The sequence below is a fragment of the Emydura macquarii genome, unplaced genomic scaffold (genome assembly GCF_026122565.2).
Source record: "Emydura macquarii macquarii isolate MOO-44397 ecotype Brisbane River unplaced genomic scaffold, CSIRO-AGI_Emac_v2 contig_587, whole genome shotgun sequence".
Classification (NCBI taxonomy): Eukaryota; Metazoa; Chordata; order Testudines; family Chelidae; genus Emydura; species Emydura macquarii.
This window is the reverse complement of record NW_027130724.1, coordinates 13007637-13021722: the sequence shown is the minus strand read 5'-3', so window position 1 is coordinate 13021722 and position 14086 is coordinate 13007637. Positions and strand designations below refer to the sequence as shown.

Here is a 14086-nt window from a genome sequence, read left to right as displayed (position 1 = left end):
AGCTGCTTCCTCAACTGGTGGAATGCATGCACCCATTGCAAAGAGTTTCCCAGTCTCATATTGGACCCCCAGCAGTTCTTGAATATCATGGTTTACCTTTAACTGTGGTCATGTGCAGTCATTTCTTGATGCAATAATCATAATGCCTTCAATACCTTGGTCACCTCCACATTGGATTACTGCAATGTGATAACCTGCTTGCTTAATGTAGTGTGTTGTGAGCAAATTATTGTGGAATGTGCCTGTTTCCCATCTGCTTCCAGGTACAAGTCAAGGTGTTTCTAATTTATAAAGACTTACCTACATTTGGAATCGAGCTATTTTAGGACTACTTTAAGTGAAAGTTCCCAACTGCATACACTTGGGAGTAGAGGCAAGAAATCTTCAACAGAGTGTCCTCCGCTGCATGACATCTTCTTGCTGAGGCATTTGGTTGTTTTAGGGCTATTCATTAGTTATTTACAAATAGCTGTACTACAAGGAGGAAGGGTACTTATACTTAATGACTTAACACTACTGACTTAATGACAAGTTTTAAATTTAACCCATGCCATGTCTAGAAATCCTACAGCAGTAGGCAAAATATTGAAAACTGAATTGCAATTACCCTAATTGAAATTTGGCCAGCATCCCTACTCTTCCAAAAAGGAGCATGAGACATTTAATAATCAGAAGGATAGATACCACATAGCAATTTTCCAGACATGAAGGATTCATATAAAAAAAGGGAAGTACTCACTAAGGTAAAATTAAGTAGAGTTCATGAAGAACTTATTTGATTTTTACAATATACAGGAAAATGGTTTGCAAGCAAGAAGGAAAATGAATAGATTGTTTCCAGTTCACAAGATAAATAATTTCAGGACTATTAAAACAGTAGCAATCATTGCCAGCCACACGCACGCTCGCGCACACAGAGAGAAAAAAAAACATATAAAAGTTTTGCTGAGGAATGAGCAACAAAATGATACTAGTCAAATGCAGCTTGAGTAAAAAGCAAAGTCACACACTAGTTATTGCTTATTGCATATGCATGTGTAGCACCATTAATCCAAACATTTGGTCACAGAAAAAAAACAGAAATTGCAAACCTAGTTATAACCAGACTAAGACCCTTTGGGCTGAATTTACATCACGACACACAGGGAATTAATTTGAGAACTCCCAGTATGGTTAAATGGCTGTAAGTATAACTCATCACACAGCGAAAACTTAATGCTTTTGTGCCTATGATGTATTTTGTTTTTTCTTGATAATAATCATTTTGTGCTGAGAATGAGTTATTCTTATTAAGGAATGCACAAAAACAGCCTGTGCTGCATGCCATTTTGTATAGGCAGAACAAACTTTTCAGTGGTAGTTATACAATGAAATTTTCAAAAGGACTCAGTATTGGGCTAACAGTGGGAGCAATGTTAGATGAACCCATAGTGCTTTGAAAATCCCACCCATAATCTCTACAAGTTTTAAATCCCCCATAAAATTCTGTATCTGGTAGGTTTACATTAGCCTAAAATTAAAATGCTACTATTTTGCCTGTAATCCTAATTTATACTTTTAGAATGTAAAGTCTTTGGAATCAGGACTGCTTTTATTTTGTACAGTCAGAAGCATATAGTTACTATTAGACAAATAAGCAACTGATGCCTGCCTCAGGGTCATAACTTTCATATGGAAAATAAAACTGCTTCCATTTGATTTTAAGTTTCTTAAAGGTTGGAGTTGCTGTATCTTTAAGACAATGGGTGAAATCCTGGACACATTTAAATCGATGGCAGTTTTGCCATTGGCTTCAATAAGGATAGGGTTTCAATCTATGTGATTATGTTGTTCTGGATACAGAAGTTAAATACTTTTCCAGAATGCCTCATGCTTCAGAATAAGTGGTCTAACTGTATATTCCCATCCACAAAAACCATTGTGTTAACCCAGAGTTACAGTTGTAAATATATTTCTCAATTATTTATAGAGCATAAAAACCCTCAAGGGAATTTTGTAGTTAAAAAAATATACAAAGCCTGGAAATTCTAAATTAAAATTACACTCTTAAAAGAAAATAATTCAAATTTGTTGTGTAGTTTTCTAGACTGTTATTCTGGATATCCCAAAATAAACGTGAATGTTTGTGATCATTTATATCTTACCTAACTTGAAATTACAATTCTGGTTCAAGAAGAAAATTGCATTAGAGGAGAGGTTTAGAGTAAATGGCTCATGCTGGGGTAGTTTATCCTTGAACAGCCAAGGGTTAATGATCACAGGAACCTATGTAATCAATTTCAGATAGAGATCAAATAGCATAAAAGATACTTACCCAATCCAACATCAAACAAAGGAAAAAATTTGTTTTATAGGATAGATTTAGTAACATGCCAAGTAAAGTTATTAGGCCTAATTTATGGAAATGTAACAAAACAGTGCCAGCATTATTCCACTGAAAGTATGGAAAACTTTCCCTACAATTTTGTACATTACTTCCTTTTAAAACATCTGCAACAACAGCAAATGAAGAGATTTAAAATTCATTAACCTGGAAGAATCAATGATCAGAGTCTGGCTCACTGGTGCACAGAAGCAACTTTAATCTTATTTAACAGTTGCTCCGTAGATGCAATGTCCCAAAAGATGAATGATCTCCCCATATACCTACCCTGCAGTTTTAGCTAGGCATACAAGAATACATGCTACCCCACGGTCTTCAAAACCTTGTACAGTGAAAAAGCAATTTTTCCTCCTACCCTGGGTTTGGGTTTTATATCTGCCAAAAATAATGGGATGCTTTCTAGCATATACTATGTCTGTTTAGGTCATTATTAGTGGCAACTAGGTAACTAAGTGGTTAGTCCAAGTCAGCATCCACGCAAGCCATATTTTTTAATTTGCATTAATTTTCACATTGTTTTATTAGAATTATAGTCTAGAAGTAGAGTGTGTCTTCCTGCCTTTGAAGACCAATGAAAATTTGGCTGCAACAGACATGACAAACTGCAATCTAACTTTGAAAGAAGTGCAACTGCTCTTCCATTTATTTTTGCTTTGGCATAGTCATTATTAGAGGAAAGTACTTAGCTTTGTACTTGATATCCATTCTGACTTTCAAAGTGATATCATTAGAAAAGAGAACTGTTTTGATCCCACCCCTAACTAGGGATCAAGTACTGATGCATCTAATCCACCTGTAGGTAAATTTCACTCATATTCTCAAACTTATTATTTGAAATTAATCAAGGAATTTCCTCAACATATAATTCCTCATTTGCAGGTAGTTAAAATTGTGATTACAATCAAATATACCATTCAAAACTCATGCTGTGACTTCATTACCTTTGTTAGATGATTTACATCACTAATTATGAATTATAATAGTCACAGATTTGTGCTAACATGCATCTCAGCAGGAATTACAAGTTTTACAATCAAACTTACAATTCAGAACTCAGCGTGCGGGAACATCTGAGAACTAAAGCTAAAACTCAGCTTCACAGAAAAAAGCTGGAGCACTCAACTGTTCGGACAGTGAACACAATGTCTCAAACACAATCAAATCAAATTCCCTCTCAAATTCAGAATATTGTGGACAATTTTCCATCATGCACTCAGCTAGAATGTGATTTTACAGAGAGCCTTGAGCCCAGATTCAACCCCAATGAAATCAGTGGAAAGTCTCCTACAAAGTACACTTCTAAGCCCCTCCCTTCAAGCAACTTCCCAACTCTACAGTACAAAGTGAAGCTTCGAGTGGAACAAGTTAGCTATTCAGCACCAGGCTAACCTTATCCATGGATAGATAAGTCCGCCTGCCATAGAATCATCATCCATTTTTGCATAGATTGGTAAGCAGTTAATATTTAATGCTGGATGAGGCCATACTGTGTTTTCACACACACCATTCCCCTAAAGAAAACATTTCAAATTGGGTTGTTTTTTCCCCTTTCAGAGTAAAACCAAAATCTCAGGATTAGCAACCCTATTAATGCAATTTTTGTAAGCAGTGGAGGGAAAACAGACACGTAAGGACATATTTCAGTTTCCAGTTAGTGGGGGGAAAAAAAGAAAATATATGTAACATACATCATTTTTTCCACACCCCCACACTCCCACCCCTCTTAAGTTTCTACATCCTCTAGTTTTGTGACACACATTGAAACCATTTAACAAATCCCCACCATACACATAGAGTTACTAAAATCCTGGTAGCAAAGCCTCCATGTATACAAAGCCAACAAATTAAGATAAAATTGATGCTAGATTAAATATTTCCTGGGTTTGATTGAGTCATATGAATCATTTCTGGTCAACTGTAAGACACCTACCTGCACCCTCATCATTCTAGCACCCATGTTGCCCCTTCAATCCATACAGACAGCAGCTATTAAGATTACCATCCTTGCTTGTAAATCTGACCATCTCATCTTCACCTCTGTCACGCCTTCCACTTGCATCTTCTTCTCTATATTGGGTTGAAACTGCTAATCCTTGCCGTCCTGGCCCTAAAAAACTTTTCCTCTCCCTACTTACCCAACCGTGTGTTTTATTGAGTCATCCCTTCATGCCACTCTAGCTAAGATCCTCTCATTTATCTGCATCTCCCACAACCTTCTCTGCACTTTCTTCCATGCCCCTATTCATGGAACATTGTAACAGAGTGGCTGGCTGAAATGATATGGCCTCTTGTTTCAGCCCAGTTGTCCCCTAGTTTGGTGTAATGAGGAGGGTGGGGCTGCCCTGCGGAGTTATAAATGAGAGCCCAGAAGCCTGAGAGAGAAGCTCAGAACTCAAGAGTCCAGAATCCTGTGAAGAAACTCAGAGGGGGAGTCCAGAAACAGAGAGGAAAGAAAGCTCAGAGGAAGAACAGAGCTGGGCTGAGATCTTCAGCAAGGGGATGCCCTTGAAGGAGAGAGCAGTGAGAGAGTTCCCTGGCTAAGCAGTGGAACCCAATCAGCCTGGTGAAAGTGGAAGGCAGTTGGGGGAGGGCGGTCACCTACAAACTTCCCCAGGCCAGAGAGGGCTGAAGGCTAGCAGCAGAAGGAGATGGCTGCTAGCTCTCGGAGCCAAAGACTTGAAGCCAGAAGGCCAGAGACGGCTGAAGGCTGAGAATGATGGAGGAGGGTCAGTGCACTGACCCCCCCTACCCCCCCGGCCAAGGAAACATGGCAAAGAAACACCCCAACTGGATGGGATGAGGCATGATGAGAGACATCTGAGTCGTGCCCAGGAGCTGGGGCGAGGTGTGGTAAGACATGCTGGAGCTGTACTTGGTGTTGGATTTGTTGAGACCTGTGGGACACTGTTGTTTGGACTGTTGGGGGGGGGGGGGGAAGAGGGGGATTCTGGTTTACGGTAGAGGGACTTTCAGTAATAAATTAACCCCACAAAAAGGGCTACTTGGTAGCTAAACGGAGTTTATCTGAGGAATCAAGAGGGAAACTGAGGCAAGGGGCCACTTGCAGGGCTGCCCTGAGGCTGTGCATTTACGAACTCCTTTCCTGATCACAGCTGTAAGACCACCACTCTCTCCTATCCTGCCTTCATTATGACTCCGCTCTAGAGCAACACTCACAAGAAATCAGCCAACCAGAGGGGCAGCTGATGATCTATAACAAAAAATAAATAAAAATGGAAGTAACAAGATAGATGGCAATAATCAGCGTGATCACTTTGTTGGCATATTATACCCCTTTTCCTAGCCTGTCTATTGTTCTCTATCTTTTTAGACTATAAAATCTTCAGGACAGGACAGTCTCCCTGTATATCTGTAGAGTGTTACTGTAACATCAATAGTTAATAACAGAGCTCAAGGTGAAACTCCTAGGGATCTACAGCAGGGCACTCTTATCTGAGAGCCCTCAGCTGCAGAACTCCCTGACATCATCCTTCCATGGGCAGAGCACAACACTAGACTTGCCTCTTTGCATGGGCCTTCCCATAGGAAAGAAGGCTGCAAAATCCCAAGGAGGTATTTCTTTTGTTCCCCACTCTCATTCATTTGCACAGATCTTCCCATGACACAATTTAGCACTTGTAGGAATATCTTCCCGCAATCCACTAATCCTTATAATCGGCACCTATCTACCACAGTGATCAGAGCATTAGTAAGCAGTAGAAAGGTAGAAAAACTCTACTTTTAGAAAAATATACTTGTGCAAGTTTATCTTTGAGCAACCTGCAGCAACAATGGAAACCTTTTCTACCAATGCTTGATAATATGTGGAATGAATAATTTCAGCTAAATTTTAAAGGGTATTAACTACTGAACTATTAAAATAATAAATTGGGATACTATTATTTAAGAGTTATACATAATAAAATCCCAATTAAAGATAATAAACCTGTCAGAGGAGCAGATTTAATATAAGGATATGCCATGTTTAAATACAGCACCACACTATTTTCATAAGCAGGCTGATACTCTATATAAAAATGCAAATGAAACACCCTAGTGTGTACCAACGTGAGTTGCTGTTCTTGATTTGATTCTCTCATATGTCTTCCATAGAAAGACCACTTTTTATGATTTTTATAAAACACTATGCTGCTTTTTTTCCCCTTACAGTAATTTTCAGACTGCAACATCGCTGTTGAGTCTGCATTTTGCAAAGTCTCCTACCTTTTTGTTTTAAGGAGGTTCCCTCTGCTTATTTGCTTATAGAAATTAAGCACCATGCTTGCAGGCTCACATGCATTCTTCATTCACACACTGCTCTCTTTAGTGCCTCTATAGTAACACAATAGAATGTGCCTATTTTTGTGGGGTTTCATTCAGTTCAGGGACAGCTAGAAGGAGGAAGATTTCTGAATGGCCTGAAAGCCTAGCAATTAATCCCTGTGCACTGAAAATGATGATAGGAAATATCTGAAGCAATGTTAAGGGGCAAAATAAATTATGCAAGAGAACAACATGGAGAACAAAGAAGAAAAGCAAACAGGAGAGAAAAAACAACAAGGCCTGGGGCAGCAAAGATTAGACATAAATATGGACAAGTTAAAAGGAAAGTGTATGGGAGGAGAGTAAATAGAAAATAAAAACAAGGAATAGTCATCAAAATGAGGGAAAGGAAACAGACAAAGAGAAATGTGGAGGAAATCCATCCCTCCAGAAGCAGCATTTTTAGCCAGTTACATAGAAGAAATGCTGCCTTCCACCAAAGTCAGCAAGTGGAAGAAGCATCAAAGGGAGACCAAATTCTCATGCTTAAGAAAAGAAAACTGGCGGTTCAGGTATTTGTAATAGGACACACACATTCAAAGTCTCTACTGAGCTGGGCCGGAGCTGAATCAGTTACTGAATGTCATTACTAGCTGATACCTAAACTGGCTTTACCTTAAATGACATGTTGGTCTCAGTCTAATTATTAGAATGGTCAGGATGGTCTTGAGGTTCCACCACTGGCCTGAGCACAACAGAGCTGGGTTCCACTCCCAGTTCGGCCACTGACTTCCTGAGTGTCCTTGGCAAGTCACAATTCTTCCTTGTCCCATTCCCATTGACTTCAGTGGATCAGACCCTCTGTGTCTGGTTCCCCAGCTGTAAAATTGGAACAGTAACACTCCCTTTCTTTCATCTTTTGTCTGGCTTGTCTATTTGGTAGTATGTTTCTGGATAGGGATTGTCTCTTATGATGTGTTTGTACAAGGCTTAGCACAATGGGGTTTTGATCTCAGTTGGATTTTCTATAACATCTTATATAAGCAGGACAGTCTCCATATTATGCAGAGTTATAAGTGAAATGTTTTAAAGGATGAGACCATGTTAAATTTTACCCATCACAGAAATCCTCAGACTAGTCCCATCAGCCTGATTTGGTGGGCAGTAGACATGTGGTCTAAGCACGTTCCTCCTTAAGCATCAAACACTACCACCTACAAGCAGGTAGGCTGAGTGACAACATGCATATTTTGCCACACATTCACAGTCACAAACGAACCCATCTGAGAAGCTAGGTTTTTTAGCTGTATTGTAGCCCTTGATGTGCAGGGCTAAAAGACTGAAAATATACTTCAAATAAATGTCTTTTTGAACTTAATAGATTAAGAACAAGTATTGGTCACTTTCATCTTCAACAACATCCTTCTTACAGAGCTTATCTGCATGTCATCTCTTTAAGAAAAAAACAAAACAAAACAAAAAAAACTTTCAACCAATCCAATTACCAGTATTTGTGAATTTCTGACTGCACTTCTTCCACACAATTTTTATCCAATCAATCTTTTATCTTACAAATCAATAGCATTGCTATAGAGTGACCATTTAAAAGGTTAGGATTTCTAAGAACAACTTAGATATTTCATGGCAAATATATTTAAGCAACAGAAAACTCAAGTACAATCCAAATGTCTTTTTAAAGAAATATATTGCTGCTAGATGTACATTTCTTGTATTGTATATGTAAGTTACTTTATATAGAGCCAACTGCTAAAATTGCTAGATCCCATGCTGTACAGTTCACAGGATCCTGCTGGGTTGTGTAGGATTATTTGCAGACCTCTGTAGATTTAAAATAGAAATACACAGATGCTTTGCTGAAAGCTTCCGAGAACTAGGGACACATTTCCCCATGCTCACATCACTTTTCATCTGACAGTACTATATTTTTCTGGTGTAAAAATACTACTTTATAAACAGTTTTAAATGTTGTTCTGCTGAAACTTATTAAAAATCAGCTAAGTATTTTTATACCTATTCAAATAGTCACAAAAACTACATGCTATGAGGCATTACAACACCATAGAGGCAGTTATCCCTTTACTACACTTGTCTATTTTGTAGTAATGGGAGTTTCACACAGTTATAGTAAAGAAACTGTACAATATCGGAAATCCCTCAGAGTTTGAGGATGATTGTCTTCCATAAAATGATAGCCAGTTATTGCTGATGGATCCGCAGGTGGCTAATGAGACTGATTTGAGATCCACAGATCTTGTCACAACTGGGGCAGACATTTCCCAATGTAAAGGATGGATCTGGATTGTTGAGTCAGGCTGCGACGCATTCTCTCCTCCTTTCCTGTTTCTCCATTTCCTGTTGTCACCATTGGATCTTTAAATACTGGGATCTTTGCCACAAGATTCTTTTCCATTTTGGTCAGTCGAGGGGTTGGGTATCCTATTTCATGTTGGCTTTGAGGGTGTCTTTGAAGTGCTTTTTCTTTTGCCCTTCCTCATCTGTTGGATGTGGCTCAACTGTGAGAACATGACTTGCTTCGGGAGTCAATTTTTTTGGCATTTGAAGAACATGACTAGCCCAGCGGAGTTGGTGATGGATGATTACAGCTTTAATACTGGAGGCTTAGGCTTAGGGCAGAACACTGATGTCAGTGCGTCGGTCATCCCACTTGATTAGGAAGATCTTGCGGAGGCACCATTGATAATATCGTTCAAGAACCTTGAGGTGTCTAGGTTTCAGCACTCCAAGAGAGCAAAGATGATAACGGCCTGGTACACGAGAAGCTTGGTTTGATTCTTGATGTCACAATCTTCAAAGACATGTTTTCTCAAGCGCCCGAAAGTTACAATAGTGCAGTGAAGGTGGTGTTGAATTTCCTCATCAACATCAGCTTTCTGCGACAATAGCTGCCGAGGTAAAGGAAGTGCTTGATGTTCTCCAGTTTCTCTTTATTGATCTGAATTATAGGAGCAGAATACTGGTACTTTGGAGCCTGTTGGTGGAGTACTTCAGTTTTCTTGATGTTGGGTGTGAGACCGAGTTGGCTGTAGGTCTCGGAGAAAGCAATGACTATTTTTTGAAGTTCTTCTTCCAAGTGGGCGCACAGGGCAGAGTCATCTGAATATTGGAATTCAATGATTGACTTAGTGATAGTCTTTGTCTTGGATCAGAAGCGAATGAGGTCGAAGAGATTTCCGTCCATTCTGTATTAGATGTCAAGTCTGAAGGGGAACTTGTCAGCGAGGAGAAGGAGGAAAGTGGAAAAAAGAGTTAAAGCGATGACACAGCCTTGCTTAGCTCCTATGAAGAGGTCCGTTTCTGATCCATTGTTGACATTGTATAGCCTGGGTGGTATGTGACAACCAACAGCAGGTATGCAACAGACCTTTCAGCTTTAAAAGCTAACAAGCACAGAAACCAGGACGACATACAAGAGGAGATAGGATATCTCCAAGCAAATCAGCCAATATAAATCTTGCTATCAGATGGAAAGAACATAGTCTAAGATGTGCACAACTTCAGGGTTTTCTATTACTGTGCACATCTCTGAGAAGAGCAAGTTTTGCCTTAATTTAGTAAAACTTTTTCATATATAATTCAATAACTGAAATAAAACAGTTTAGAGATTCAAGTTTCCTGGATAAACATATTTTGGGTTGGGTGTTCCGAGGTACTGAATGCAACAGAGTTTAATATGATTTGCCAGTGCTCACCACAATTCAGGGTCCAGCCCCTTGTAAATGAAAAATAAAGAGCTCAAGTTCTATAGGACAGAATTGATATAATTAACATAAATCTAAACAAAAACATTTACTTCACAGCAGAAAGAATTTGATTTTTTTTTCAGTTGCTGGTTGTAATGTAAAGAAAACATAAGTTAACTGAAACCAGACAGATTGTGATAAACATCAAAGAGAGGCAAATATGAAGAACCACTGCCAAGGGTAGTATGTTTCTATGAATAGTGCAGTACAAAGGAGACCAAAACAGCAGTGTGTAAAGAAAAACGTAGCAACACATCATGCTTTATTTCCCTCTCCATAGACACCATCAGCACCTCTGCAAAGGTTTAGCCTGGCCTGTATACTATGTGAGATAAGGGGAACAGCCAGACTGCAACTGGGAAGAGTCATGGAACATTTGTACTTGTGGTACATTCTCCCTTACTACATGGCTACAGATTACCTAATAGGCTTAGCTAGTGTTTTTTGGAGCAGTATTTCATCTTCCTTTGTGCTCTGTCTTACTGACATACGCATCCTGAAGGCACAGTCCAGGAATCAGTGATAGTATTCTTACATTCTGTATAATCATTTTAAAACTCTTGAATCTCTGAAATATTTATGTTCATTAGGACTATAATCCACATGGATCTCCCAAAAGAAAAACACGTTACAATCTTTATCTGCATCATTAACCACCTCATTTTTACTCCATGTTAGGGACTGATTTATTCATCTTCTGTATTTAAAGTGTACCCGTCACTGTGATGTCTAGGCATTAGAATAGCTGCAATTCACATAAGAAGGATTTTATATAAGGGCAAAGTTTTCCCATAATACTTTTCAAACAGTTGTACTTGTTTTGTACAGAACTTAAAAAAATAAATAAATAAAAAGATTTCCTCCCAAAAAGTGTTGAAAACTATCTACATATAAAGAATTATTTGATTTACACAGAAACGGGTGGAACATGGATAAGATAGATTTGTTGTTTACCAATGTTATGAATATACCTATTCAAACTAAAAAAATCTCCATTTATAACCCCAGTAACTAACGCCCTGAAATATATATGATTTTATAAAATGAAGCCATTATATTAAAGTAAATAAAACTCTCACACACTTTCTTTTTGCAATCTTTCAACCTAAAACACTGAACATTTTAAAATGAAATCTGATAAACAAATTAACTCTTAAAAATAAGTAATAAAAAAAGTGTTTAGAGCACTGCTCCAGCCACTGGAAATCTCATGAAACAGACAATATAAAAACAAATAAAATATTCAAAAGACAAACATTGCAAATATATAAAAACAACAACATAAACCTGTAGATGCATTAGCAACCTGTAATGTAGCCACTGCCAGGGCAGAAGCAACTTTTTGGGGACAAGGAGGAGATGCAGCATTAAAAAGCAATAAAGTAGCTGCATGTCACTTTCATGAGTAGTTTTGTACCATAACTAGATTTGTGCACTTTTTATTAAAAGTGAGATAAATGAACTTCTGTCCCAAACACACTTTTATTTATTAATGCAATTCCCATGGTTTTTTGTGTGGGGGGCTAAACCCCCTCATTGATGTAAACAAGCAGAGTCTATCTTCTGAAATCTTTATCCTGTATTCCTTGTGCGCCCAAACTCTTAATGACTTCAGCCACAGTGCCAGTTCAGACATAAACAAGAATCAGAGCCCCTAAAGAGCAGCTGCCCTGCAAGTCTGAATTGCAATCTGCAGTCTGTCTTGCAGCCCTTCCTCCTCTCCACACAAGCAGGGATAAGGGGATCCATTCTAGAGTGACAGGCGCTGCCCACTACACTTTTGACGTACACACCTCTCCAGAAAGAGAGCCAGCAGACAGACTTTGGTAGCTTATGGCAACCAAGGAACCAATGACAGAGAGCGATGGCTGGCGCTGCCATGGCAATCACAGTTCTTCTCCATGGCGCGGCAGCAGCAGGGAGGGCAACTAATACTGACTGTCAGGCTTCTATATGGCCAAAATTGTGTCTATGCTGTAGCAGAGTGGGAGAGTGAGGCAAGAGGAAAAGGAGAATTTGAAGCATCCTATACAAAAAGTTACTTTGTTCTCCCATCAAGAAGTTACCCACTAATGCCTACAATAGAAAAATCAGCTGGGGATTCAGACTACAGATGCTTAGCCAGGTGCCTAATCTGTTTGAGCAACACCTTCCAAACTCCTTTCCTTCCCCCAGTGACTGTCCCTTTTATTTAATGCAAGTGCAGCATGGGACTCATGGTGCAATTCATTCTATGAGCGAAGTAGAACAGGGATGGTCTTTGGAACTGATTTTGTATTAACACCAAGATACCCCCAAAAGCTTGTCTGCTGCTGCACATTGGTGCCTCTGAACACCACAGGCATGTAACAGTTACAAAGCTTTTCAGCTGCAAAATAAAAGTAGGTTTCCGAATAGTCAAGGATGTACTATAGCAGCCAGAGACGTTTACTGGTCACAGACTGGGCCTAAAACTTGCTCCTACAGAAGTCAGAGGTCAAGCTACCGTTAACTTCAGTGGGAGCAGGATTGGGCCCAAAATATGGACTCTTGCTCAGGTAGTCCCATCTGGCTCACATTCACACCAGTGATATCCTAGAACCTATCTGTATCTGAGAGGATGGGGGGTGGGAGTGCAGGGAGGGCATCTTTACATGGGAGGCAAAAGCAAGAAAGTATCAAGGCTTCCTCCAGAAAACCGGCCGTGCCCCACAGCATTTCTCTCGCGTGTTTTTTTTTAAAAAAGCAGATCCAGCCTACTTCAGGTTTCAATCTGGAAAACAAGGACAAGCAAAGGCCAGGCCCCCTTACACTCCCCCAACGGAGCAAAAATGGACTCGCTGTCTGGCCTCCAGAGCAATAACCAGCAATGACAGCACTGGCCCGTGGGAGCCCGTCCCTGCACAAAGGAGCGCGCTCAGCCCCAAACTGGAGCAAACCAAAATCCCCCGGGCGGGGAGGGGGAGAGAGAAGCTCTCCCCTCCAAGCAAGGGGAGCCCCTTCCCGTCCCTAAAAACTTTCCCAGCGCTGAGGGCGAGCTCAGCCTGCCAGGCTGCCCTTGCTCCCTGCAAGGGCGGGAGGCTCCTTCCCTACCTGTACGGGATCCAGTCCGCCTGGTGCCTTGAAGTCATGTCTCCCCGCAGGCGGCGGCTGCACCGGGGGCAGCACGAGCGCTCGGTGCCGGAGGAGAGGACGCCGCCGCTGGTCCCCTGGTCAGAGCCGCCCGCGACCCGAGCAGCATCCTCTGTCCGGCCCGGGAAGCAGCTGCAGGCGGAAGAGGGCGACGGGGGCTATCCCAGCAGCAGCAGCAGCAGCAGCCCCTCGAGGCGGACTCCTCGCGCCGGGGCGGGCAGCATCGAGAGAGCAGCCCCGCCGGCGCTGCCCCACTTCTCCGCTGGCAGCGGCGGGAACGCGGGGAGCCCGCCCGCCCGCCCGCCCCGGCTATAACCCCGCCTGCCGCCCGCTGCTCTCCTCTGCAGCTCGGGGCACCGCGCTGCACCGAGGAGGAGGAGGAGCCGCGCGCTGGGTCATTACCCGGGGCAGCTCTGCCGCCGCCGCCCAATCCCGGCGGGCCGAGCCCCCCGCCAGCGCGGCCAGCGATGATTCACTCGCAGCGCCCCCGCCGCTCGGCCGCTGCTCTAGGCATATGCGGGCTACCCCCCCCCGCTCCCCCGGGGGG

General features: G+C 41.3%; 1 protein-coding gene across 6 annotated transcripts in view; it reads right to left on the bottom strand.

Annotated features, from left to right (window-relative positions):
* The window catches only part of TUB (TUB bipartite transcription factor), a 91076-nt gene extending 77264 nt beyond the window's left edge, over positions 1-13812 (bottom strand). For all 6 annotated transcript variants that reach the window (XM_067540733.1, XM_067540735.1, XM_067540734.1 and 3 more), the window contains exon 1: positions 13501-13812. In XM_067540733.1, the coding sequence (XP_067396834.1) occupies positions 13501-13538 (38 nt within the window). In that variant the 5' untranslated portion in view covers positions 13539-13812. The remainder of the gene's footprint in view (positions 1-13500) is intronic.
* Between the last annotated feature and the right edge of the window lie 274 nt (positions 13813-14086).